The 27,728-nt window shown below is 43.1% G+C and overlaps 1 protein-coding gene across 2 annotated transcripts; it reads left to right on the forward strand.

Moving 5' to 3' along the window:
• The first annotated feature begins 2,445 nt into the window (after positions 1–2,445).
• Positions 2,446–26,221, forward strand: IMMT (inner membrane mitochondrial protein). Of its 2 annotated transcripts, XM_028704017.2 has the most exons (15): positions 2,446–2,596; positions 6,338–6,411; positions 7,124–7,310; positions 8,215–8,338; positions 9,867–9,998; positions 11,404–11,490; positions 13,075–13,211; positions 14,935–15,038; positions 15,716–15,851; positions 17,657–17,786; positions 19,263–19,277; positions 20,648–20,871; positions 21,827–21,958; positions 23,049–23,178; positions 25,234–26,221. In XM_028704017.2, the coding sequence occupies exons 1-15, from the start codon at positions 2,555–2,557 to the stop codon at positions 25,839–25,841; spliced, it is 2,262 nt and encodes a 753-aa protein (XP_028559850.2). In that variant the 5' UTR covers positions 2,446–2,554; the 3' UTR covers positions 25,842–26,221. The 2 variants fall into 2 exon arrangements, with proteins under 2 accessions (XP_028559850.2, XP_028559851.2); XM_028704018.2 differs by lacking the exon at positions 19,263–19,277.
• Positions 26,222–27,728: the final 1,507 nt, after the last annotated feature.

The following is a 27,728-nucleotide window of genomic DNA, read 5'->3' on the forward strand; positions in this document are numbered from 1 at the left end:
ACTCTCTCTCTCTCTATCACATTTATACCCTGCACTCCCCAGCTCAGGTGTACAGCAAGTTAAAGTAGTCTAGTACAGTGGTGCCTCACAAGACGAAATTAATTCGTTCCGCGAGTTTTGTCGTCTTGCGATTTTTTTCGTCTTGCGAAGCACGGTGTCGGAAAAGTATTGGGAAAGCTTCAAAAATCACCAAAGTCTTAAAAAACCTCAAAAAAGGCTACCACACCACGTGCTATGAGTTGCTCCTTGAAGTCAAGTCGCAACTGTATTAACGGTGTTAAGAAAAAGGAAACAAACTTGCAAGACGTTTCCGTCTTGCGACGCAAGCCCATAGGGAAAATCGTCTTGCGAAGCAGCTCAAAAAACCAAAAACCCTTTTGTCTTGCGAGTTTTCCGTCTTGCGAGGCATTCGTCTTGCGAGGTACCATTGTATGCAGGTGACTACTGCATGGATCACCATGGCTAGGTTGGAAAGGGACAGGTACAGTGCCAATTGCCTAACCTGACATAGATTCAAAAATTCCAGTTTGGCTACATTTGTGACCAATGCCTCCATAGAGACAGAAGCATCCAGGATCACACCAGGACTCCTGATGGCAGCTACAGGTGACAATTGCGCCCCATGAAGAGCTGGGAGCTGGCAAACCAAACTGAAATTATTCTGGCCCAGCCATTGGACGCCCATCCTTAAAGGATAGAGATTCAGCCGACTCCGTTTCCTCCATCCTAGCACACCCACCTAAAAATTGGCCAATATATCCAGGATAGCATCTGGCCAGGGCCATGAAGCAGTAGATCCATGATGTTTGTGGTCAGATCTGTGGTTATGTACAAGATATGTGAATAAAGGGTGAATTTGGGGTTCCCCAACGCAAAAAGTGTTATGATCCATGAGGATCCATCCTTCAAAACCATGTTTTTGAGCCATGGAGTGGCCAGGAAGCCATGGATCCGTGATTTTTGTGGTGCAGGCTGTGCCCCTGGACATGATGTGTGATTTGACAGTGAGTTTGGCCTGGCCCAATGTAAAAAGTGTGAGGATCCATGAGGATCCATGCTTCAAAACCACGTTTTTGGGCCACGGTATGGCCAGGAAGCCGTGGATCCGTGATTTTTGTGGTGGATGCTGTTCCCCTGGCCATGATGTTTGATCTGATGGTGATTTTGGGCTGGTCTTGTGCAAAAATCATGAGGATCCATGAGGATCCGTGTTTTTTAACCATGTTTTTGCGCCCCTGCGGCCCCACGAAATAGTGGATGCATGATTTTTTTGATGCTGTCTACAGAGTAAGACATGGTCTACAGTATCATGGTGGTTTAATTTAATTTGAATGAAAAAATCATATGAATTCACGAGGATCCGTCTAGATCCGCCTTTTACCTTTTTCCCTTCCCTTTGGTTGAATTTCTGCGTATCCTTTAAACGGTTTTCCAAATCACAGTTCTTATAAAATTTAACATCCTTAGATATTCACATTATGAAATTAAACATATCAATGCACCCCTTAACATAAATAAAATCCTAAGCCAATTAAGTATCTGCAAGCTGTTGTCAATTAATTTAACTTAACATGGCAAATTTGCTTCAGCTCGGAGCTATTTTTCGTTAAGAATTAGGAAATTATTTAACCACCCCCCTTCCCTAAATATGCTCTCTGTTACTGTTTTTGAAAATGCAAAAAAAAAATAAATAATAATAATAACAGCATCCTCCCTTCCTGAATCTGGCACGCTTAACTAAATCTGTACTGATGTTTTAAAGTACTGGATCCCACCCCCCACCCCCACTTAGATTTCGCAGCTTTATCTTTTTGTAAACCACTTTGAGGTTGCTGCTATTGTTGGCTTTTTACAATTATGTATACATTTTATGAAATACAAATTCGTTGTGAGATGGGGCAACTTTTCCCCACACTGTGTCTGGGCTGTCGATTTGATGTTAAAACAGTTTATGTATTTATGTATTTGATGTTATACCGCTCGATTGCAGAAAAACGCACACCCTCAAAGGGCACTTCACTAGTTGCAAAGTTGGAAAGGACCACAAAGGACATCTATAGCCCAACCTCTGCAATGCAGCAATCGAACCCATCACCCTGATATTAAGATTCCCATGCTCTACCGACTGAGCTATCAAGCGTCTTTCTTAAAATACTGGCAAACTTCCCCATAACCAGCAGCCACCGCCCCAGTCCAGCAGCAGGAGGAAGAAATAACACGGCCTCTTTTTTCCCCTAAGGACCCAGAAACACGCAGACACGAAAGGCTGCGCCTACTCTATCATCGTTGCTCTATATGCTGCCTAGGTAGGCGGGCAGATAGCGGCTCGCCTTCCGATTGGCCGCCGCGGCACAGAAGCGCTCCCTCGCCTGCTGCCCGCCCCCTGCATCCGGATTGGCGAGCCTCTTCAGGCGCTCGGCCTCAGGGCGGTTGCGCGCAAAGCGGGGCTGGGAAGAGACAGACGCGCATGCGCGCAGGCCCGCACGCAGCGTAAGGCCCGAGGCTCGCTTTGCCGCCGCTTTCCGTCGAGCGTCTCCCTCAGAGAACCGGCGTCATGCTGCGGGCCTGTCACCGCGCGGGGAGCACAGCGGCTCAGGTGAGGGGAAGGAGAAAGGCGTGAGGGGGAAAGGAAAGGGCAGCAGGAGCCTCCTCGCGCGCGTGACGGAGGCGAAGGGCGACCATGAGCCCGCGCCTGGCCCGTGAGGAGGAGGGAAGACCCGCGAAGGAGCCCATTGGCTGCCCATATTGGGGTGGGGGTGGGGGGCAGCCGGGGGCGTCGGCAGCCGGTACGACTCGCGTGGTTTGTCTTCTTTTCATGAATAAATTCAAGACTACATTTCCCATCATGCACTGCGGGACGCTTGGGTCTTGTCTCTATATCTATATTTCTGCCCGTATCTCTAGCTAGATGCGTGACTGCAAGTCTTACCGGGGCTTTCGTAGTTCTTCATTGCCTCAGAGGCGGGCGGAAGAGAGCGAAGCCGTGAAACGCTCGTGAGAACGCGTGCTCGCGTGCAGAGGCGGTGCTGTGAATGGGCGCTCCCAGTTGCCGTAGGAGGCTGCTGGGCAGGGGCGCCACCGGAGAGAGGGCTGCTGGGTCTTGTAGGCTCCTTGGATGTCACCTCTAAACCCAGAAACAGGGCCTCCACGGGTTTCCCTCACTACATGTTGGGGTTTTCACGTGAAGCAGCGAACTGGCTTCCAGGGGTGTGTCCTTTGGGAAGCAGCGCTGATCCATTTTTTTTAAAAAGCCGGCAAGTCCCTTCTCATAGCTGGTAGAAGGACATGACCTTGCTTTAATTATTCTGTGTCCTAAAGATTACACCGTTTAATATCTGCGGCGAGAAGTGTGCTGGAAAGTCTGCTTCCTCATACATATTAAGCAGGCTTTGGTGGCAGAAAACATTATGCACTTACTCTTGAGATGTTCGTTTGTTTTGCAGGCCACAGTGTCAAAAAGAGATTCTAGGGCTGAGCCTAGTTGCAGAGCAAGGCCTGGCTGCCCCACCTTCTTCTGTCATTATCCATTTAGAGATCTTGAAACTACTATTCTAATTAACTAGTAACAGTTTTGGAAAGTGTAGTGGCGTTGGAGCTTCATACTTGCTGGGTTTTTCTTCAAAGCTTAAAATTATTTTTTTGCAATCAGGTATACCTGCCATTTCTATCATGGAACTCAAGGTGGCTTTCAATGATAAACACGGGCTGTTTGCATTGTATATTTTATCATTTAAGAAGCAGCATCCAAAAATCCCTGTTGAAACAAAGTCTTGCTGGAAAGTGTGCAGCAGTTGGGCCAGATAAACTTCTGTCAGGGTAGGTTCTAGATTCTGGACAGCATAACAGCAAAAACAAAACAAAAACCCAAAAATTTCTTGTGCGCACCCACCACATTTCTAATGTTTGTGGGGGACTCAGAGCAGGGCCTCAGAGGTAGATCTTAATGCCTGGGGAGTTTCCTTTCTGATGGGTTATTATTGAAATAAACTGGTCCTAGACTTGTGCCTTCAAAAGTTAACAATAATAATTGAACTTTGAATTGAGCCAGGAGACAAATTGGTAACCAGTAAAGATGACGCTGGATCATTATAATATCACACACACACATTTTCTGCGGTAATGTTAATTCAGAGCACCTTATAAGCTTTAAGATAATGGTGAACAATAAAACAATGTACCTGTATTAAAAGGGGGGGGGGAACACATGAAAAAAATGCATCCAAAAGAACAGCTTAAAGTGGTAGTGAAAAAAGACACAATGGCACACTTAAAACTTTCCAAGATGTAAGCCCTGCTGAGTATAGTGGCACAAACTCCTGAGTAAACATATGTAGGATTATGCCGATAAAGACCTTGCCTTAAGAACACCCACTGAAATCAGCCCTGTTTCTAACATTCTAAAAATGGACAATGTGGTGCCCCATCAAGCAGTCTGGGCGCCACAATTGAAGAGCCCCACTTATTCCTGCCCACTGAATTCTGATGTTTAGATTAGTGGAGCAAGAGCTTTGGTGGGTGTTCTTAAAGTGTTCTTTTTGTGACTCCTGTTAGAAAATGGACTCAAAGATGAAGTTGGAATGTAGTCCCAGATTGCTTATTACGGAGTCGTTCTTTTTGATTTATTTAGAAAGAAAGAAAGCAAAAAGGGAAATTCAAAGAGACAGCTGTGAAAATGTCTGGGACTATGACCAAGGCTGTAATCCTATATGTACTTAGTAGCAGTGAGCCCCATTGAGCATAATGGGTCTTACGCCTGAATAAATATGCATGGGATTGTACTGTAAAACATAGCCAGTTTATACATACTTTGGTGTAACTCATGTTAAATGTTAGTGGGACTTCGGTAAATGTGCATGTAGCTGCATATGTTGAAATTTCTCACCTTCTCTAGAAAGTACTCAAAATATGTTTTTAAACACCTTAAGTAACTTTCATATATTTTGCTCTTGCTGTTCAATGACAAGACAATCTTACCATCTGGTCTACAGTTCAGCAGAGAGAGGCCTGTGCACTATAAAGTTGCATATAACTGAATGAATTGTAAAGTGAGATTATTGCGTTTCTGTATTCTAGGTTTCTGGGGCACCCTTGGGGTACATTGGGCTGGAAAATACAAGCTACTAAACAACAGAGCTTAGCATGCAGAGTAAAAGCCTTCACACAAATTGACCAAATACTTTATTGTGTGACTATTTTGAAGCCATTGAAGTCTCACAACTGTATGCCAATTCTGACCTTTTGAGCGTGGGTGTTCAAATTCTGGATGCCAATCTGTCTGGCATTTTCAAAGTTATGTTTTCAATTGATGGAAACTCAGTTAGGGTGTGTCATGGAACACAGACTTCTAGAGTTTTCTATTTCCTAACTTCACATATGGTTTTAATGAAGGTTTTGGGCATCTGTTCTTCCTGTGGAAAAACAGAGTTATGCCAACACTTTTAAAGCAGTATTACAGTGCTGTGGGGATTTTTTTAAAAAAAGGTTTTTCCACAGAAAGATATTTGCTTGTTAGTGGCAAACCTTTTTAGATATATTAAAAATGATTGCCAGAATATCAGGGGCTTGTGTGAATATTCTATATAACATTGCAGCAGCTCAGTGAAGGGAATTCTAATTTCAGTAAGTTGTTGCAGTTTTTAGCTAATTAAGTTTTAAAACTAACCTGTATCTGACTGAATTTAATATTGCTATTAATATTTAGATGCCGATATTTACAACCCACAACCCTGCAAGCTTTTTGTGTGTGTATCAATTTAGGTTCTGTAAACTGATTCCAATATTGTTCAGAGTGACTCAATTTATCAGTCGTTTTGAAAGAGATCTCTTGAAAAGAGATAATGTTAGATCATGATTGCAAGACTTCCTCTCAGTAGTAAATAAGGTTCGTAAGCTTTTTAAGATCATGAAATGAGGGATGAAGGTAATCTGCTTTTGTATAATTTTCAGTTAGCGTGTCTGGATCTGAGGCTACAATATTTCATGATCTTGCAATGGAGTTAGTTAGATAAATACGCTACTCGGTTTGTTTAAGTGTATTAATGCAACTGTATCAGTAGTCACTTGCTTGGTTACCTGTGGCAAATAAAAATGGCTTCCAGATGACCAGACAAGGTAGTTTTATTAAATAACAAGGACGTTAATGGTTGGTGTTCCTTCAGAGTGGGCCACAAATTTTCTGTATGGGTATGTGTTGGCAGAAGGGATAATGAGATAATGTTATTTGCAAGTCTCCTCTTAACAAAAAGCAAAGCTGCAGCAACAAAACAATGATTCCGTGGTTCTTTTTGAGCTACGTGGAATGGGTTTGTTAACCACAAGTTTCTTCTTTTTCCTTTAGACTTGTCTGTGTGGCAGAAGTTCAGTCCGTCCATTACGTCTGGGTCGTGGATATGCTACATCTGGAGAATCTGGGTAGGTAGATCTTTTTTAAAAAAAATAAATCCTCAGTAGGGTATTCTTTTTGCTAGATAAACCAGTGCCTAGCAAAACCTTTTTTGTTCATTGAGTCAAAAAAAGTGAACAGTAAATAAAATGTGAGACAGTCTTTTGCCACGTGATTGGGCCCCCTCCACATAGATCAGCTGAGGCCATTCTTCACATCATGTCACCAGCTGGTGTGAATGTGTGAAAGGAATTTATGTGCGGTAGCTAGATTGCGGAGCTGTGTGGCTTTTGCCCTGATGGTGCTTTGACAGTGGCTGGATACTATACCATTATTATTTTAATTACATTTATTTATATCCTGTTCTTCCTCCCAAAGGAGCCCAAGGTGTTAGAGAAAGCCCTTGGGCTTATTAAATGTACAAGGCTAAACATTATTATTTTATTTATTAACTCAATTTATATACCACCCTTTATCAAAGGATCTCTGAGTGGTGTAATGGAATAGAAACTGTAATAAGATCTTCGTCTTATTTACAACTATCCTGTCTATCGAAGTGTCTTGTATTAAATCCCTTTCTGCTTCAGCCTCCTTAATTAAAGGGCCAACATTATTTTAATTGGCTTAGAAAATATTAGACAGCTGTAGCTCTAGGTACTGAACATCTGTAACCCTTGATGCTTTCTGACTTGTACTATAAATTTATTGTTGTATATCAGCATGGATTTTCTTTTTAAACAGTGTCTCTGCAGGCAAAATCATAGGAGCCAGTGTTTTGTTTGTTGGTGGAGGAGTAGGCGGAACTATTTTATATGCTAAGTATGATCCACGCTTCAGAGAAAATGTAGAGAAGACCATCCCTTATTCCAGCAACGTCTTTGACATGGTTCTGGGTCCTTCTTTTAGTATTCCAACACCAAAGAAGCCAGTAAGTTTCTATCTTTGCTTTAATAACACACCTGTCATTTTTCCAATTCTTAAGTTGTGCTTTAGATTTTGCACACTGAGAAACCTAATTGATTAGAAAGTTGGATATCCTATTCACTGTCCTCAGGCTTCATAACCGTGATTCAACTGCTGGGGTCAGAGTTCTTGTTGTAAGCTTTTCATGGGTGTACTGAAAGAGGCTGTGATTTCATGGGTTATGAAGATATACTGCCATCTTACTTAAAATGTATGCTGTTTAAAGCTGCATTTGCACACTTCTATTCCTGATTCTTTTACTCCTATCAAAATATATTGCTTAACTGCCACACCTTTATAGCATTATACACATCTTCATTGGGATAAACTGGTCCTAGAATTGTCAGATTCCATTTCTGAGAGAGTGCTTGCTTATTAGTTTCAGAGGAGAAAGAATTTCACCAAGTGCCTTCTGTTCCCCTTGTAGTCTCGTGTTGACCATGAGTGCCCTTTGTGAGTGCCTTCACATGTGCACACGACCTTTCAGTGTGTTGACATGCTGCACAATGAAAGAAATAATCTAGCCTTGGTATATGTTGTCACTTTGAAATGCTGTATCTCTTCTGCTGCTTTTCTTACGCTGCCCCAAACTGCTTCTTCCATCTTGTGCAGGGTGGGACTGATGGGAGTTGTAATTCAGTAGCATCTGGAAGACCACAAGTTATCTACCCCAGTCTAGTAGATAATAGAATTTTTAAAAACTGTTTTCATTTAGGATTATTATATTCAAATCATTGTCCATTTTTCCAAATGTAGAGATTCATATGAACCTCTCGCTTTTAGGAGTTTTGCATATTTAAGTGGTATATCTGTCTTACAAGCATTCTTCATAGTATGCAATTCAATGAGATTTCTACCCCCCCACACAGATACAGTCGGGTCCATTGAAAATCTCCTCTGTAACAGAGGTAATGAAAGAATCTAAACAACCTGCTGCCAAAACTGCAAAGAGTAAAACAGAAGAACCCTCAACTGCTAGTGAGAAAAAAGAAGGTAAGATATGATACCTTATAGAAATATGCAGGAGGGGGCTGACTTGTTTATGAGCAACTTATGTTTTGGAACTTGAAACTACAGTCATACCTTGGAAGTCAAATGGAATCCGTTTCGGAAGTCCGTTCAACTTCCAAAACGTTTGAAAACCAAAGTGCAGCTTCTGATTGGCTGCAGGATTAAAGAATGTTCCTTTGCAACCTTTCCTTCCAAAAACTCACATACAGTTGCAAAATTCTGCGTTGTGTTCATATGGTGCACATTTATGGTGCAGAAAGCATGGCAATCTAAATTACTAAATTTTATACCTCACCCTTCCGCCGAAAGAAGCCAAGATGGCAAACATCTGCAATAAAAATACAATTTTTTTAAAAAACATGTAAAACATTGTAAAACCATTAAAAACTTCTAAAAACACAATGAAACATGTAACCAAATCATCCGTCTGGATAAGCACACTGAAACAAAAACGTTTTCAGCTGGCGGTTCTTATTGACACCTGTATTAAATAAACCATCCTCCTACAGTATTGACTCAGTATAGAAAATGAGGCCTGTACTGCTGCAGAGACTCCTATATCACCACCATCCACTTATGGAACAACTGAGAGAGAAATAAGCCAGTTAATTTGGACATTCACTTTTAATTTATGCCCAGCCGTTCTGTTTATAGCCTGGTGAGATTGACATGTGCTTGGCAAAATTGGAAGGGTTCTGGTCAGCATGGCATTTATCTTCATTTGAGGTGGGAATGCCCATGGGTAGAATTTTTTTGCGATGAGATACTATAGACATCAGCGTTGTAACTGGACAAACAACTGTTGAAACAGGAAAAATAATCCTTTTTCATTGTTTTATCTGTGGCCGTGTGATTATAGTACTTACAGATTTGATATTCATATCTGTCGCAGCCAGACTTGTGATAACATAACTGTGGAAGTGAAGTAGATCCCCTACTATAGTTCTTGGGTATAGTGAACTTTGGAAAATAGACACTGGGAAGCTTAGACATCAAATCCACATATTTGAAGGGATGTCTTTTTTGCAGAATGAAGTTTTTTATTTTTCATGCTAATAAGCCTGATAGTACAAGGATGATCCCAGCACCACATGACACATTTTGGAAAAATAATTAATGATTGGAGTGTCCAAGAAGGTACGATCATCTCATGTTGTTTGCATATTCCTTACGCATCTTTGTCTGATGAATACGATACTGATGAATTTCTTCTTCCATATTATACCTGCAATGACAGAGAATATTATGTTCCCTTGGTTGTCATATAGTTCTTGCTGTTATTTTTTTGTTTATGGGTGTTGCTGTTTGATACATGCAAACAGTTGTGGTTGTGAATAAAGTTTTTCAAAAATCTCAAGAAAGAAGAGTAAGGACCAAATAAAAGCAGTAAAAGAGGCTCAGAATCTTCAAATTGTTTCCTTTTTTCAAAAGTTACTCCATTCAGATGGTATGTCAGTTTATAAAATTTTTGTCATGGTTTTAATTTATGTTTGCATGCGGATAATTACAGCATGTTCAGAAGCGGCTCAGATAATTTCAGCAACAGGTGAAGCTGTTTCCGTTCCAGCTCCAGGCATGCAGGAGACAGAACAGAGCAAAAGTCATGCGCCTCTTGAAGGAAAACACAAACCTCCTGACCTAGGTATTGTTTGGTTCTTTTTGCAAACTCCTGGCTTCTTTACTTTTGAAATTCTGAAAGAAAAGAACTTTGCAAAACTAGAGTTAAGTTCTGATGAATCCCTTTGTTTGTTCCATTGTTCCCTCTGGTGGCCTTATCAAATTTTAATCAAGATACATGAAGGAAAAGAGAATATATTTGTAAGTGATGATAGAATTCAGCAGGGGTCCAGACATTTTGATTGGCTTCAATAGCCTTGCCAGAATCTCTGTTATAAGGACCTTCCTCCTGCCCTTCAAACAATCTTAATACAGTACATGTTTCTCTGGAAGAGAGTCATTTTTCTTTGCCCAATAAAGCTTACTCCCAGGTCAGGAAGTGACTGTAGAGTTGAAAGCACAGGTGGCTTCCTCATGCCTTGCCTCCATGAGATATTGAAGACAGTTTCTTCTCAGGTCCATATCTTGGAGATGGGAACAGGCAATCATTCTGGGCATTGACTAAGCAAGATGCCCTCAGCATCTTGGCTGCCCACCACAGTCAAGTCCAGTTTGCCTTCTGGGGCCAGAGGAAAACCCACCACCAAAATGGGCAGTCTCAATATATCCCTCTACCTTGAAGTGGGCAGGGATTTTCTCTTTTGTTAGAGCAACCCTTCAAAGGTCTGAATTGGTGCAGAGATGACCCCATTTTCGAAGCTAGAGAGGAAGGCTGGGGCTCTTTGTATTACACTTGTCAGAAGGCGAACAGAAATATGGAACATGGGTGGTTACGTTGTAGTGTTAAATTCTTGCTGATTTCTGAATGTAATGTCCTGGCCGAGCGCATTGTCACCTTTCTGAATTTATTATTGCTACCGTATTTTTCGCTCTATAAGACGCACCAGACCATAAGACGCACCTAGTTTTCGGAGGAGGAAAACAAGAAAAAAATAATTCAGAATCCCAGAAGCCAGAACAGCAAGCGGGATCGCAGCGCAGCGATCCCGCTTGCTGTCCTGGCTTACGGGATAGCTGCGCGCAGCCTCTCCCGGGCAGGGGGATGAAGGCTCCCCCAAGCGCCGCGCTCCCTTTAAAGCAGCTCTTCTCCCTCCTCGAGGAAAAGCCCCCAATAGCCGCACACACACACCGCGTGGCTCCTTAAAGGGAGCGCTGAGCAGAGCCTCCCGTCTTCATAAGACGCACACACATTTCCCCTTACTTTTTAGGAAGGAAAAAGTGCATCTTATGGAGCGAAAAATACAGTAGGTGGATTGGGTTAATCATGGAGCATGACCAGCCAAGGGATCAGTTTGTTGGCAAAATACACTTCTAGAACACTGACCTCTCGGCTGTTTCTTAACAGTGAAATAGCTGCCTCGTGAACAAACTTCTATCAATCTTGGTTTTAGTTTTCAGTGTTTTATTAAAATGCAAACCTTTATATCTAGGTGAAAAACGTGTAAAAGAGAGGCCAGCCGATGAGGTTGCAGCTCGTCTTGCAAAGCAAGATAAAGAGGAACAAGCAAAGGTTTCTGGTATGTAGGCAAACAGTATACCTTGGCAGTTTCAAGTTCGGCTTGCTTTTCAGCTGCAAGAGTAGCTGTGTAATAAAGGTGGCTAGTTTTTTTTGAAGCATTCTATCACTGAAAGCTGTTTTCATAAAATTTCACTTTGCCTTGTCAGCTTTGTTTTGGCATGAAAATGATCTACTTGGGGAGGGGTATACTTTGCCCATGTTTTCAGAAAAACCCTATGAAGAATGTCTGAGTTGCAGTAGTTTAAGCATTTTCCTTTGGAGCGGAACCATCTCTAACCATTTTTCTGCCCTCCCAGAATGTAACTGCAACTTATTTTAGTGTATAGATTTACAAATTATTCAATTCCTGCCCTTAACTGCTCTGCCATGTAAGCAGTAAAACCTGTTTTACAGTTTCACACCTTACATTCACTCGCAGCTTAGGGTCTGTGCAGTAATGCTTTCCCCCAGGTCTTTCAGTTGAAAGCCAATCAAAGCAAAAAAAAAAAAAAAAGGCTTCAATTGTTTCTGGAAAGTGCAGATAGTGGGCACATGCCATATCTCAACAGGAATGCTGTTCCACAAAATAGGAGCAGCTGCACTGAAAGCTCTTATCCAAATTGCTGTGGAGTGGGTTTATCATATTTTTGGAACTTGTGGGAGAAGTTCTCCTGCAGACTGCAATGACCTGGGTATATAGGAATAGCCTGGTCTCTTAAGTAACCTAGTCCTTAGCTGTACATGGTTATATGTGTGGCTCAGAACCATACAGTGGAACCTCGGTTCCCGAATGCCTCCGTTGTCATACGTTTCGGTTCTCAAACGCCAAAAACCCAGAAGTAAATGCTTCCATTTTCAAATGCTTTTCGGAACCTGAACATGTGATGTGGGTTCTGCTGAGTGCAAGAACCTCTTGCAACCAATGAGAAGCCGCGCTTCATTTTTCGAACATTTCAGAAGCCAAGCGGTCTTCCCGAACAGATTTTGTTTGGGAACTGAGGTCCCACTGTAATACATAAACTACCTTTCCCCATATGAACCAACCCAGATCCTGTGATCATAATCTCAGCCCCTTCTTTGTGTGGCTGCTCCGTGAGAGGTCTGGAGGGTGGCAACATGTGAACGGGCCTTTCCTGTGGTGGCTTCCCATTTGTACAATGCTCTCGCCAGGGAGGCTTGCCTACTGGTTTCATTACATATCTTTAGGTGCCAGGCAGAAATGTTCCTCTATAACTAGGCCTTTGTCTGATTAAAAAATCTGTGGCCTTTTTCAAAGTGTGGGAGTTTGTTTCTTTAATTTTGATTTTGCATTTTTATGCTGTAAGCTGCCCATTGATTTTCAGATGAAGGGTTGTATATAAATTTAATCAAGAAAATACAGTAAATTATATGTTGGCTCCAGCATCTTGAACTTGGCTTAGTAGCAGATTGGGCAGTCAATGCAAATGCACAAACGGGGTACTTTGCCCCCAGAAGCAGCCTAGCTGCCATAATCTGAGCCAGCGGCGTGGACCAGACGCGTATGGGAAGAAGGAAATACAAAACCGTGCTATGCAAGGTGAGAAGTGGACAAGCCAAATTGTTTTACTTCTTCTCTCACCAGCTCTTGCAGCGACCTTGGAAAGTGCTTTGAATGGCACTGCTCGTGCAACCGTGCATGCGATTACACTCCAGGAGGCTGCTGTGCAGGCTGTCAATCTTCATGCCCAGAAGTTAAGAGAGGCTATGGATAATTCTGAGGTGTGTGTGTGTTTGCTTAAGTACTTTAAAATGTGACTTATAATTAAATAAATCCAAAGCTACTCTGCTTTCTAATAGGAAAGTGTCGTAGTTATTTGTAATATAGGAAAGGAATTTTACCAGGACTTCACACAAAAAAAGTGTGTGTGAGTGTGTGTGTGTGTGAGAGAGAGAGATTTAAGATCTGTATGAATCTGCCAGGAGAAGTCATCCAGAGTTTTGGAATTGGGTATGTTCTGTATGCAGGCTTCATCCAGCTCTCCTTTTCATCTGACCCAAGTGTAGCTGTGCAGTGAGTAAATGGCTGGATGAAATCTGCCCCCTCTTTGCCAAGATTGCTCACAAGAGACCTGTCATTCGCTTTACCATACCACTCCCCCTTCATGGGATTAGGAACATGACTGTCAGGAAGCCCTTATTTATTGCAGCGATCAGGACTGAAGGAATCAACCCTACTTTGCTGTTACTATGATGTTTCTCCATGGGACAACTGTTGCCAAGAAGATTTGAACTGTTCTTGATAGATACCTATAGATAGGTGTCAAGCTGTTTACTGGCAGGATTCCTGTTATCCATGCTGCTACAATCACCCATGCTCCCTTCCTTCCTGTGTCCACTGTCTGACAATCCTGGGTATCTTCTGTCATCAACACTTGAGGATCCCCTCGTTATTTTGGTTCCAAGGACTGATGTTATGGGTAGTTCTTAATACTGTATCTGTGTCTTTATTTACCTTTATTAATACTAGCTTTTACTCAGTATAATGGCCTTCCACCTAATGCTGATCCCAGCCTCCAGTCTGACTTTGCCTCAAGTGCCTCCATGACCACCTTCCAAAGAAGGGTTTTTGGGAAACCTGCACAGTACCTGTGGGACATTAAGAATGTTCAACCTCAGGACTCTCGCTCTTATTTGCTTTAGTGCAACTTCTCTAACAAGACCTCAGCACCATCTGCAGATGAGCAGCATGTCTCATACGATGAGAATATGATGTTCTTTGAGAGAGAGGAAGATGGAGAGGTCTGGATCCATCACAGCTGCAGACATGACCTGGTGTCCTTGCCAGAATGATTGGTCTCAGCCATTAATGGATGTGGGTGCTAGTTAAGCCCTGCTGTCTTCCTATGACAGTTTTCTGTGATTATGATGGTTTCGTTTTGATATTTTCATATAGTGGTGCCTTGGTTTACAACCATAATCCGTTCCGGAGGTCCGGTTGTAAACCAAAACAGGTTGTAACCCAAGGTGTGCTTTCGCCAATTGGGCCTCCCCCCAAAAATTGGTTGTAATCCAAAACGGTTGTAATCCAAAGTGGTTGCAAACCAAGGTACCACTGTACTTGGTTTCTTCAACTATATCTGAGAAGGTGACTCTCATGATAACTGGAAATTCTTACTCACTGATGGATGGATGGAGTTACCTGTTTCTGTATATACTGCTTCATCAGAGCATGATGTAGGAGGTCTGATCTTCCTTTTCTGCTGCTTATGTTACATCATGCAGACTTATTTTCTGCTTGTGTAGAGAAACGTTTGTAAAAAATACACGTTGCACAGCAAATTTGATGGCAAACTAATCATTTTCCATGTTCTTTGTAAACGTGTAGAATTTATCAGATGAGGAGGCATCTGATAGATTTTTGGCAATTTGTGTAAGTGTGTGCTGATTTCTTAACAAGCAGTTAGAAACCTGAGAAATTGAGGACGATTGTGCATTTTGCTAGGTTCCAAGTGATAAAAAGGCAACTCAGTGGAGGACGTTGGAGGAAGCATTGAAGGATCGTAGAAGAGCTGTGGATGAAGCTGCAGACGTCCTTCTAAAAGCCAAGTAAGATTTCTTAGCTTCAGCAGTAATCCGGTAGAAAGCAAACAATGGGATTTTACGAAATTAAGTTGATAATAATAATAATCACTAAAGGTAAAGGTACCCCTGCCCGTACGGGCCAGTTGTGTCCGACTCTAGGGTTGTGCGCCCATCTCACTTAAGAGGCTGTCCGAAGACACTTCCGGGTCACGTGGCCAGCGTGACGAAGCTGCTCTGGCAAGCCAGCACCAGCGCAGCACACGGAAACGCCGTTTACCTTCTCGCTAGAAAGCGCTACCTATTTATCTACTTGCACCTAAGGGTGCTTTCGAACTGCTAGGTGGGCAGGAGCTGGGACCGAACGATGGGAGCTCACCCCGCCGCGGGGATTCGAACCGCCGACCATACGATCAGCAAGTCCTAGGCGCTGAGGTTTTACCCACAGCACCACCCATGTCCCTAATAATAATAATAATAATAATAATAATAATGACTAATAGAGCCTAATATGGGGCTATGCACGTAAAATAGCTTTTTATGCAGACATCAAGCTTGATGTTCAGTGGTTAGGAATGGTAGGCTCAGCCCTCACCCCAAAATCCCAAACATGCCATGGACTGACAGATTTTATATTTCACGTTTTTCTTTTAACAGACAGTGAATATTAATATAGCTAATTGGTGGCTTCTGATTCTGTTTAGAGAAGAATTGGAGAAAACGAAGGAAGTGATTGATGGTGCAAAGAAGTCTCAGATTCCTGGGGCCAAGCCTCATATCCAAGCTGCAGAAGAGAACCTTCGTCATATGATCGTTGATCTGGACAATGTGGTCAAAAAGGTAAACTTTGGCCAAATTAGCTTTAATGATTTCCAATTGGATGCTTATGAATATCCAGTTGGATGCTTATGAATATGATTTCCAGTTGTATGTTTATTCACATTAAGAATACAACAGAGTACTTGAGTACTTGTGAGATTTTCTTTGGGATATCAGAGCATCTGAGAACTAACCTCATCTTCTAAACTGTTGTATTTGAACCATAAGGAAGTAGAGAGTGGTGAAAAAGTTTTACGACTTTTTTACGTTGGCAGAATCTGTGACTTTGATATGAGTTGTACAGGGCTTGAGGCAATGATAGTCATTGGGTACAGCCAGTGCTTTTTTTTTCCTAAAAAAATGTTTGGGGTACTCTCATTTTCCTACCCATATTGAAATACTGCCCCTCAATGAGGCCAAACTTAGATCCACAAAATGTTTAGGGGTATGTGTCCTCCCAGAACAAAATCATTGGGTACAGCACATAAAGGCACAGCTATACTCAGAGATGGCACTATGCTGCTTTTTCTTGGCCTTGAGCCTAAGATTCTGGGAACCTTTTTGAGTACGGACAACCTCCCATTTACATATGTTCAATATGTGCGCAACTGTGCACACACTTATTGTGCCAAATTTGGAAGCGACCCCCAAAGGGGCATGGTGCGGGCAGAACAGGGTGTTTGCAGAATTTTTCAATTATATTTCATATAGACGCACTTGGGAGTTACCTGTATTTGCTCAGCTCTTTGTCACTCTCCTTAAGATATTTCAAAATCAGTGTTGTGGGCTGTGGCTTTTACAGCTGGTTGCTAATGAAGTATTAGTGACCAATTGTGATCTGGCACAGTAGCTCTCTCTGCATGACTCTCTTAAGCTTCTGGAAACAGGAGAGACTACATCTCTTTTTAGAACTGCTCTTTGTGATTTAACCTAGTAAGCTTGTTCAGGTAATCTGTTTATTAAGCTGAGAACAGCACAAGCCTTTTGCCTGTGCATGGAGCCGCTTTGCTCCTTCCTCTGCACCAGACAAGTAGGAAGCCTCTAATTAACCGTAACCCCCCATTTAACCCAAATTGGAAAACCATGGTTATCAGCTTTGGAAGAAGCTAATAGTAAACCTTAGTTGAATATCCTGGCTTGTAATCACAGAAGCCAGTAATCATTGTTTCCTGGTTTGGATGAAATGGGAAAATGTGGCTAATTTTGAATTTCCTGGTTTTATCACTGTCAAATATATGCAGGCAAGACTTTGTGCTTTAGCTGTTCTTATTTTGTAACTTTTTAAAAATGCATTTTGGTTCTGATTTTTGTAAAGTACCAAACAGAGTAAAAATGTTTAAACCAATGAACCAGTTAGTGGCTGTGCAGTAATTCAATGTCCCTGTTCCTTATCTCCTCTGTCTTCAAGAGGATAAAATGTCTGCCTGTATAGGCTTTCTGTTGAAATGTGATTCCTCTGCCTTTCTTTTATTAGATTCTCTATGCAATGCAAATGTAGTTGCCCTAGTTTGGGCCTTTCAAGTTAGAAAATAAGAAATATTTTGTTTCTGCTCTGAACATTCAGTAAATTCAGATGAGTATATTGTATAAAAGCCCCTGCAACTACCCCTCCCTGCTTTAACTACATGTATGTACAGTTAGACCTTTGCCCTAATTTCCAGCTGAGTATGTAATGCAGTGACTTCTGGTATCAGCAAAGAGTGGCTATTGAATTTGGATGAGTATTAGAATATTATTTCATTTTTAATCTTCATTGTGTTGCCAGCTAGAAATATTTGCAGTGCCTGCCTTCAGAATTTTTTTCCTTTTCTCTGTTTATTCCTTAGGTTCAAGCAGCCCAGTCAGAAGCTAAAATAGTAACTCAGTACCATGAACTTGTAACCAAAGCAAGAGAAGAATTTCAGAAAGAGCTTGATAGTGTTACTCCAGAAGTTCAGTCTGGTTGGAAGGGACTAAGTAAGTAATATGTTTAGTTGTGGTCCTGACCATCTCTACTGGTACGCCAAAGTTTAGAGCACTAAATAAAACTTTCATTGATTTCCCAATTTGGCCCAGGAGCCCATTCCTCACAAAACACACCTAACATAATATGTGATGTCAGGTGTGGGGGCAGGTACAGATAGTTACAAAGGAACAATTAGGAACTTAAAGGGAGCTCTTGATTGCTCCTTTGCAAGGAACTTTGATCAACTATATTATAGTGTTCCTTGTTTGGGAACTTACGGGTTTGGTGCACAGTCACACATATATTGGGCATGGCTAAAACGTTTGCTGCCTTATATATTTGAGCTTTTAATAAGCAGAGCGGGTTAGGGTCAAAAATTAAAATGGGTGAAAGCTAAAAGCATTTAAAAACCACAAATTAGAAGTAAAAGAAAAGTGTGTTTGTTAACCTAGATAAAGTCTGATTGTTTTACAGAAAAAAGGGAGGCGGGATGTACATTTCCTTAATAAATAGAACACATTGTTGTTGGAACAGTAGTTAAGTTATGAGAGTTTGTTTCCTTCACTCTGCTCTCATCTAAGTATTTAATAGAAAGGGTAAAGGAATAACAGATAAACTATGGCTGAATAATACATTTGAAGGGAGTATGTGCCTGTGCTCTCAGTTTATCTGAATTGGGGACACTAAGTTGTACCCTCTCAGAAGGGAGTACAATAATATTTTTAAGGTGGATATCAGCATGCACACTCTAGCACTGTTTGCACTTTTTAAAAAGTGCATGAAACCTGGGCTTTTTGAGTTTGGTGGGGTCTGATAAAGCTTTTCTGAAGGACAGAAGACCTTTTTTGGGGGGGGGACACCAGGCGCCCTTCGCCCTCACCAATTAATGGCTGTAATTAACTTAGATCACTGTAAGCCTCCACACTTCAGGATGGCCCAGATGGTTTTATGAAATGAACCATTCCATGCTGTAAAGGTAAAGGTAAAGGGACCCCTGACCATTAGGTCCAGTCGTGGCCGACTCTGGGGTTGCGGCGCTCATCTTGCTTTATTGGCCAAAGGATCTGGCGTACATCTTCCGAGTCATGTGACCAGCATGACAAAGCCGCTTCTGGCGAACCAGAGCAGCGCACGGAAATGCCTTTACCTTCCTGCCGGAGCGGTACCTATTTATCTACTTGCACTTTGACGTGCTTTCGAACAGCTAGGTTGGCAGGAGCAGGGACCGAGCAACGGGAGCTCACCCCGTCACGGGGATTCGAACCGCTGACCTTCTTATCGGCAAGTCCTAGGCTCTGGTTTAACCCACAGCGCCACCCGCGTCCCTTTTTTGAAGGTCCATGCTGTACTTTCAAGTATATCCTTTATTAATGATTGAATTGTCTGCTTGCACCTGTGTTCTTCCACTCCTGCATGCTTCTAACAGCCCGTTGATCTGCTTCTATAGACATGCTTTAATTTTTCCAAACCTTCATTTTCTCTTGCAGAGATAACTGATATCGGTGAGTTCTTTTCTCATTTCTGCTTTCTGTAAATGCTGTGTGCCTTGTGCATTTCTTCTTGGGAATGGGATGGCAAGTACATGTATCCCAGTTGCTTTAATTGTTTGGATTTTTACTTCTAAGAGTAACTAGAGGCTCTAGTTTGGTGTGCTACTAAAATGATGATGATCTGTTTTGACAGTCACAAGGCTATGAGTGTAGATAATCATCAGTGCACCTCTAGTCATATGTGATGGTGACATGAGTAAAAACATATCCCTAAGCTGTCTGCAGATGACTGTTTTACAGATGGCTGGAATGTAGGACTGAACGTAAAAAACGGTCACTGTTAGACCTATGCCACCAACCTTCATTCCCTTTGAGAAAATCTACTATAGCAGAAGAGTCAGCTATTAAAGCCCCAAAACATCTGTTTCTGCTTACACCAACCCTTCTGTGGACTAAGCAAATTGACCAGTGGGGAGCATGTTGCAGTAAATGCCCATCTTGTATATCACACATGCACATACTACACAAATACTATGCATCGGGTGGTTCGTGCTTCTCAAAGTTAAGTTGTAGCTGACATTGGAGAGAGGCTTGCTTAGGATAAACTAGATACTTGTGTGCTGTAAGAACCTCCAATATCAAACCTACCAGTTTTAACATGAATGCGTTTGCCGGCAGACTTCATCCTTTATTTTCATCCCAAAATATTTGCTGTAGTATTCTTTGCAGCTATTCCATTGTTTCATTTGGCTCTTTGAGAAATAAAAGTACAGTGCACAGATTTACTTCTTAACATTATCTTTTTAACGGTAGTTGGTTGACTCCATGAGACTGTTCAGAAATCCCTGATTTAAGCTCCCTCTCCCAAAGCAATTTTTGTCTTTTCTTTTTCACATGAATCCACAAAGCTCACTGTATATGCTATGTTTTTTGTTTTGTTTTGCTTGAGTTGATCTTTGGGTAAGAAAATACACTTGTAATGTATATTTTTGCTTTTATCTGGTTAGGTCAGTGGGCATCACTTTTTTCCTCCTTCCATTTAATACTAGTCCCAGGCCCCAAAAGCTATTCTGAAATTTTAGACTCAACACAGATGACGTCCTGCTTCTAGGTATAAGAACTATAATGAGAGAAACTTAATTTGGTGAACATTTTCTTTGAAAAACACAGAAACCCCTCTTGGGTTTCAGACCTGGTAGCTTTCTTTTGAATGAACAGCATTATCCTGTGTTCTGAACCAAGGGGAATATGCAGTCATATTTGACCAGTCACATCGGTTTAAAATATTGTCTATTACCTGCTTTGCTCATGCAGATAATTAGATTATAAAGGTCTGATGTCCTTTTTACAGTTTGCTGTATCTAACCGTCTTCTCTCTTCAGCTGGCAAGCTGACAACAGACGACTTGAACTCTCTCATTGCTCATGCTCACCGACGTATAGACCAACTCAACAAGGAGCTGGTGGACTTGCGAGTCCGAGAACAGCAGCACATTGAGACAGCCCTGGAAAAGCAGAAACTGGAAGATAAAAAAGCTTTTGAGTCAGCGGTGGCAAAGGCACTAGAACGTCATAAGAGTGAAATCCAAACTGAACAGGAAAAGAAGGTAAGCACTGTGCTTATTTTCCAGTCTTGTCATGATCGTTCTCTGGGCGTGTATGCATGCAGCTGCACACACAATGCTTTTAGGGAAGAACACAGAACGTTAATTCTGCTGAGTAATATGAGCAGATCTCCGTACAGCTTTGTACACTGTGGATCTGGTTCTTGATAGGTTTTTGGTACATACTTTCAGTTACTTGGTTGCACTGCCCAGGGACCCACCTTAGACACAAGATCCATCTACCAGCAGACACAGTCAAGGGAAGCATTTGGACCAATTAATAAGTGGCGCTGGCTGCAGCAACCAAGACAGCTAAGCAGTTGCTGTGATGCGGGTTGTTCAGAAATAAGGTGCAGTTCCTGGCCAATTTGTGGGAAAAGGCCATACTCTGTGCATCATCAAGCCAGTATGACCATGCACCATTCTAAAAACTCCTTTTAACTGTCTTCTTCGGTCACTAATGAGTCTTGTAAAAATCCTGAAAAAGTTGCTCCTTTAAGAAAATAATGTACCTGCATTTTATTGTAAAAGAAGGAAACATAAGAAAGTGCTCAACAGATTTTTTTTTGTATGCACTCCCTTTAACCTGCCCAGAATATTCACAATGAGACACCTTTTTTTCGCTTTTGCGACTTTTTCAATTAGACTTCAGAGGACAGATTCATTTTAAGCCTGTTTTGCTTTCAAAAGCACTCTTAGCTCTTTTTAAAGATGGGGAAGGCAGTCTGAAATTTCAAAATGGTTGTTGTAGCGACAAGTTCAGCACGTGTATTAGTTCACGTGACACAGCACTGTTTACCAGGGTTTTGTAGATCTCTTAGGGGATAGGACCCATTTCTTAGATAAAATTGCTCTTTGTCCAGTGGCTCAGGTGTGGGTATCTGTTCCTGTAAAATCAGCTAATTACATTGGCCCCTAATAGGCTACAAAGTGGTGACTGCTAGTGACTTTTTGGCAGGTTGAAGAAGCCAGAGAAGTAATGGAGACTGAAATGAGGACTCAGCTGCGCCGGCAGGCTGCTGCACATGCTGATCACTTGAGAGATGTGCTCAAAATCCAAGAGCAAGAACTCAAGCTGCAATTTGACCAGGTGGGATTTGTGATATGATTGTGAAGGGTCCGTTGGCTTTGAGTGTAGCGTTTTGCTTCACTATAGTCTCAAAAGACTTGCCTTTTTAATGCATTTTTAATCTTTTGTTGGAAGCTGCCCAGAGTGGCTGGGGAAACCCAGCCAGATGGGCAGGGTATAAATTATGATGATGATGATGATGATGATGATGATGATGATGATGATGATTATTGCCTACTTAAAATCTTGATCCCAGCCATGATAATGCAGAAGTGCCATTGATCTAAGCTGAAGTTGTTTCTATGTAAGTGCTCAAGATTGTGCATTTGTGGATTTATTTCCGCTGACCTCAGCTAACACATGATTTAATTCCAAGTATATGTGGGACAATATGTTTTATTACATACTCGATGTCCTAAATCTGATTCTAGGCACAAAGGTGGAAAAAATTCTTTGTTGTAGCATGGCCTTTTCTTTTCTCCATCAGGACAGGCTCTACCATAAATCATTTTAAATATTAATGGAAAAAAGACTGTTTCTTGATGCTACAAAGTACACGGCCCCGCTCAAATAGGCACTAAAAATCTGACATCTTTAGAAATGGTTCTTAAGAAGATGATTGCTGGTGTAGCAGCGTTTGAAGCTCCCATTGTTCTAGGTGTGTTTTGCGACAGGGAATTTCATTAATGTGAGCAGTTTCTGAGCTCTGGGCACAGTACTGCACTTAAAATTTCAGGAAACTGCCACTGCTGGAAGTCAAGAGGACCTTTTTCTGCCTTCTCTTCCAGCCACTCTCTGAAGACTGGAGAAGGGACCCTCATAACAATATTAAGGGGGCGGGCAGTGGAAGTATTTTTTTTTGCAGTCTTACAATGAGAACTAGACCATGTGAAAAATGAACATAAGATTTTAGCTGCAGTTCATTCATTTTCAGCTTTGTATTGTTATAAAAGAGTGCACCTAGACACTCCATTGTGGCACCCATAACCTAGGTTTAAGGTGCTGTTTAGCTCCTAGCTTTCATATCTCAGTTTTTAACATTGTGGTGTACTCACCTTGGGAAGATGATAGTGTTCATGAAATCTTATTTTGATACTGTGTTTGGTTTCAGGACTTGTCGGAAAAACTCAGTGAACAAGAAATGCAGTATAAACGCCTTACTCAGGAACAGCTTGACAATTTCACTCTGGACATCAACACAGCCTATGCCAGGCTGAGGGGAATTGAGCAGGCCGTTGAAAGTGAGTATGGGAAATCTGACAGGAGTGTGCTGTCTGGCTAATTTCGTTTTCTGATTGAGTAACCCTGATCTAGGGACGCGGGTGGTGCTGTGGGTTAAACCACAGAGCCTAGGACTTGCCGATCAGAAGGTCGGCGGTTCGAATCCCCGCAACGGGGTGAGCTCCCGTTGCTCAGTGCCTGCTCCTGCCAAACTAGCAGTTCAAAAGCACGTCAAAGTGCAAGTAGATAAATAGGTACCGGCCTGGCGGGAAGGTAAATGGTGTTTCTGTGCGCTGCACTGGTTTGCCAGAAGTGGCTTAGTCATGCTGGCCACATGACCCGGAAGCTGTATGCTGGCTCCCTTGGCCAGTAAAGCGAGATGAGCGCTGGAACCCCAGAGTCAGCCACGACTGGACCTAATGGTCAGGGGTCCCTTTACCCTTTACCTTTAACCCTGATCTATCATACTAGCTCCAAGCATGCCAAAGCCCTGGAACCTGGTGTGGTTGGTTGGAATGGTGAGAGGCAGTCCCTGTAGCTGATCCCTTTGTTGTGCACAAAGAGGCAGATGCTGCCGCTTGCACTGATGGTGGGAACAAATGGTGATCTCCCTCTGCTTCATGTGCGGCTCTCTGATCCTGATGGTATTCAACTACAGTGGTACCTCGGATTAAGAACTTAATTCGTTCTGGAGGTCCGTTCTTATCCTGAAATTGTTCTTAACCTGAGGTACCACTTTAGCTAATGGGGCCTCCCGCCGCGCTGCTGCCATGCAATTTCTGTTCTCATCCTGAAGCAAAGTTCTTAACCCGAGGTACTCTTTCTGGGTTAGCAGAGTCTGTAACCAGAAGCGTCTGTAACCCGAGGTACCACTGTGGTACCTCGGGTTACAGAAGCTTCAGGTTATAGACGCTTCAGGTTACGGACTCCACTAACCCAGAAAGAGTACCTCGGGTTAAGAACTTTGCTTCAGGATGAGAACAGAAATTGTGCGGTGGTGGCGCGGTGGCAGCCCCATTAGCTAAAGTGGTGCTTCAGGTTAAGAACAGATTCAGGTTAAGAACGGACCTCCAGAACAAATTAAGTTTTTAACCAGAGGTACCACTGTATGTTTTACTGAATACACCACTGACCTTATTGGACCTAACTTATTAGTTTCAGAGAGTTTGCTCCACACCAAAATTCTGGCATGACCCTTTTTGAATCGGGAGCGGACTGAAGGACTTTGCAGTGACGTGATACACTCAAGCTGAAAATGCTAGACCCAGATAACTCTGGTTCTTTTTCATTGTATGTGATGTATTCAGGGGAGGCCTCTAGAGTTAATCTCCAGCCACTAAAGAGAGAATTGCCAAACCAAATCAGCAGAGGCTCAGGCACACTTTCCCCCTCTTCTCTATGACAGAATGTGGCGGGAAGGTGCTTCCCTTCTGTAGATAACATCCATAGGTCAACTTGGAAAGGCCAGATCTCAGTAGATGCTTTGCTTGCTCCTGCAGGCTGCCAAATGACCAGTCTGCACAGCAGGATTTGCCAACCTGTTTCCCCCAGGCTTTGGACTAGAACTCCCATCAGCCACAGACAGGTTGGTGGAGCCTGCTATACATAAACAGCTTTAAGCAAACGAAGGCCCACCTTAGTTTGAGAGCTGGTGCAGCGCATGGGATACGAAATTTGAGTTGTGATGTCACTGGCTCAGGTGTATCCTGTTGCAAACCATCATTCTGTCCGAGCCATGCACTGAAGTACAGTGGTACCTCGGGTTACATATGCTTCAGGTTACAGACTCCACTAACCCAGAAATAGTACCTCGGGTTAAGAACTTTGCTTCAGGATGAGAACAGAAATCGTGCTCCAGCGGTGCAGCAGCAGTGGGAGGCCCCATTAGCTAAAGTGGTGCTTCAGGTTAAGAACAGACCTCCGGAATGAATTAAGTACTTAACCAGAGACATCACTGTACTAATCTTGCCCTATGAAGTTACTTCTGTTGGGGTTCTTGAGCTAATGTATGAGCCACTTAATCACTGTTTAAAAGTGGACTTGCTGTTAAGCCACTGTGGGATTTTTTGTTACAGGCCATGCTGTTGCCGAGGAGGAAGCCAGGAAGGCCCATCAGCTGTGGCTTTCGGTTGAAGCTCTGAAGCAAAGCATGAAAACTGCTTCTGGAGACAGCCCCACCGAGCCCCTGGAGAGTGCAGTAGAAGCCATCCAGGCCAGCTGTTCTGACAACACGTTCACCCAGGCCTTAACAGCTGCGCTTCCGCGGGAATCGCTCAGTCGAGGAGTGTACACGGAAGAGGCGCTAAGGGCACGCTTCCACACTGTCCAGAAGCTGGCGAAGAGGGTGGCCTTGATAGACGAAACGAGAAACAGCTTGTATCAATACTTCCTCTCTTACCTGCAATCCCTTCTCCTCATGCACCCTCAGCAGCTGAAGCCGCCTTCTGAGCTAGGCCCCGAAGACCTGGACACATTTAAGTTGCTCTCTTACGCATCCTATTGCATCGAACATGGAGACCTGGAGCTGGCAGCTAAGTTTGTCAATCAGTTGAAAGGGGAATCCAGGAGAGTGGCTCAGGACTGGCTGAATGAAGCTCGGATGACGCTTGAGGCAAAACAAGTGGTGGATATCCTGACTGCCTATGCCACTGCTGTGGGTTTAGGAACAACTCAGGTGGACTGATGCAGATGAGCTATGCAAGGCTGCCGTGTCTTCAGAACCACACAAATGCAAGATTCGTTAACAGTGCCGGGGAGGAAACCAAAGGTTTAGATCTAGGAGGTTTGGAAACCGTACCAGAGTTGTGATGTCACTTGGCAAGACGTGGTGTTCTGTCTCTAGTTTTCTTCTCACTTCGCACCGGTTGCATTTGTATCTCCCCTTCCCCCCCCCCCTCAGCCATTTATCATGTCTGGAATGTTTTTGGTTTTTTTGCAACTTGCATAACAAAATTTTAAGTTTCCAGGTAACTGATCAGGCTTGTGAGCCAACCAAAATAATGTTTATAACCTCTATTACTGATTCACCCACTTGGTGCACTTAAATAAATGGTGTTAAACCCACCACCTTGCTTTTCCTCCCCCCATTTCTGCTTAGATAAGTAATATCCTGAAGGAAAATACAGTGGTGCCCCGCAAGACGAACGCCTCGCAAGACGGAAAACCCGCTAGACGAAAGGGTTTTCCGTTTTGGAGGTGCTTCGCAAAACGAATTTCCCTATGGGCTTGCTTTGCAAGACGACAGCCCATAGGGAAATCTCCGGGACAGCGGGGAAGCGCAGCGCGTCTTCCCCACTGTCCTCGGACCTCCTCCGAAGCCGGGCGGCGGGGAGGGAACACCTCCTCCTGCCGCCCGGCTTCGGAACGATGCTCCAAAGCCGGGCGGCGGGGCGGGAACACCTTCTGAAGGCCGGCGGGGGGCAAAAGTCTTTGTTCCCCCCTGCCTGCCTTCCCGGGAGAGCGGAGAAACGCAGCGCGTTTCTCCGCTGTCCCGGACGGCTTTTGAAGGCAGGCGGGGGGGAGCAAAGACTTTCGCCCCCCGCCCGCCTTCAGAAGAGGTCCAGGACCTCTTCTGAAGGCTGGCGGGGGGCAAAAGTCTTTGTCCCCCCTGCCTGCCTTCCCAGGGGCTTTTAAATCGCCCCGGACAGCGGAGAAGTCCTCCGCTGTCCCGGGGTTTTTTAAAATGCTGGGGCTGGGAAGAAAAGCCCTTGTCCCCCCCCCCCCCCAGCCTTCAGAAGAGGTCGGGGGACAGACTGTCCCCGGACCTGGTCTGAAGGCGGTTTCCATAGGAACACATTAATTGATTTTCAATGCATTCCTATGGGAAACCGTGCATCGCAAGACGAAAAACTCGCAAGACGAAGAGACTTGCGGAACGAATTAATTTCATCTTGCGAGGCACCACTGTAGTTGCTCTTAGGATGTTTACTGGGTTGGTCTACTCCTTATAACTCTCATAAGGTGGAATGTGATAACAGGACTGTGAATTCTGAGTGCAGGAAATGTCGACATCTGGACAAAGTACTGTGAATAGATACTCTGAAGTGTGTAGTCAATCCTGGCTGAAAGCTAAAGGACTGGCTGATTAAGATTCCTGAGAAGGTCAGCAACTTTTTATTTCTTTTCTACCTAATGTAAATATTGCTCTTGGATAACTTGTCAGATACATCTTTTAAGGGTAGCATGCCAGAGCATGGTGCAAATGATGCTCTTGAGCACCTCCCCAATAAGGAAAGCTTACATGAGAGGCTTTTTTTTGTTTGTTTAAACAGGCATGATAGAGGTTATACAGGGTGTAGAAAAAATAGTTGACTTGCAGAGTGCACAGGGGTTACACTCTAGGAACTATGCGTATAACCAAAATCATATATAGTCAATGCAACCCTGGAACTGCCCCCATGTGAGCATCTCTACATTTTTGAAGCTGATGCACTGAGCAGGCCTCGCCTGCCCCCCCAATATCTTGCTTACTGGGCGCTGGGAGACTCCTGTGAGATCCCAGTGCGGAAAGTGCTTTTGCACCTTGCAAGTGTTTACTTTGTGCGATTTCAGCGATTGCCACCAAGCTTGT

The sequence above is a fragment of the Podarcis muralis genome, chromosome 13 (genome assembly GCF_964188315.1).
Source record: "Podarcis muralis chromosome 13, rPodMur119.hap1.1, whole genome shotgun sequence".
In the NCBI taxonomy this organism is placed as follows: domain Eukaryota; kingdom Metazoa; phylum Chordata; class Lepidosauria; order Squamata; family Lacertidae; genus Podarcis; species Podarcis muralis.

Excerpts from the sequence above, each read along its gene's own strand:
- IMMT (XM_028704017.2), top strand. The coding sequence starts at position 2,555 with ATGCTGCGGGCCTGTCACCGCGCGGGGAGCACAGCGGCTCAG. Across the intron at positions 13,212-14,934 it reads AGGCTATGGATAATTCTGAG|GTTCCAAGTGATAAAAAGGC; the intron begins GTGTGTGTGTGT and ends GCATTTTGCTAG. Across the intron at positions 15,852-17,656 it reads TGGACAATGTGGTCAAAAAG|GTTCAAGCAGCCCAGTCAGA; the intron begins GTAAACTTTGGC and ends TTTATTCCTTAG.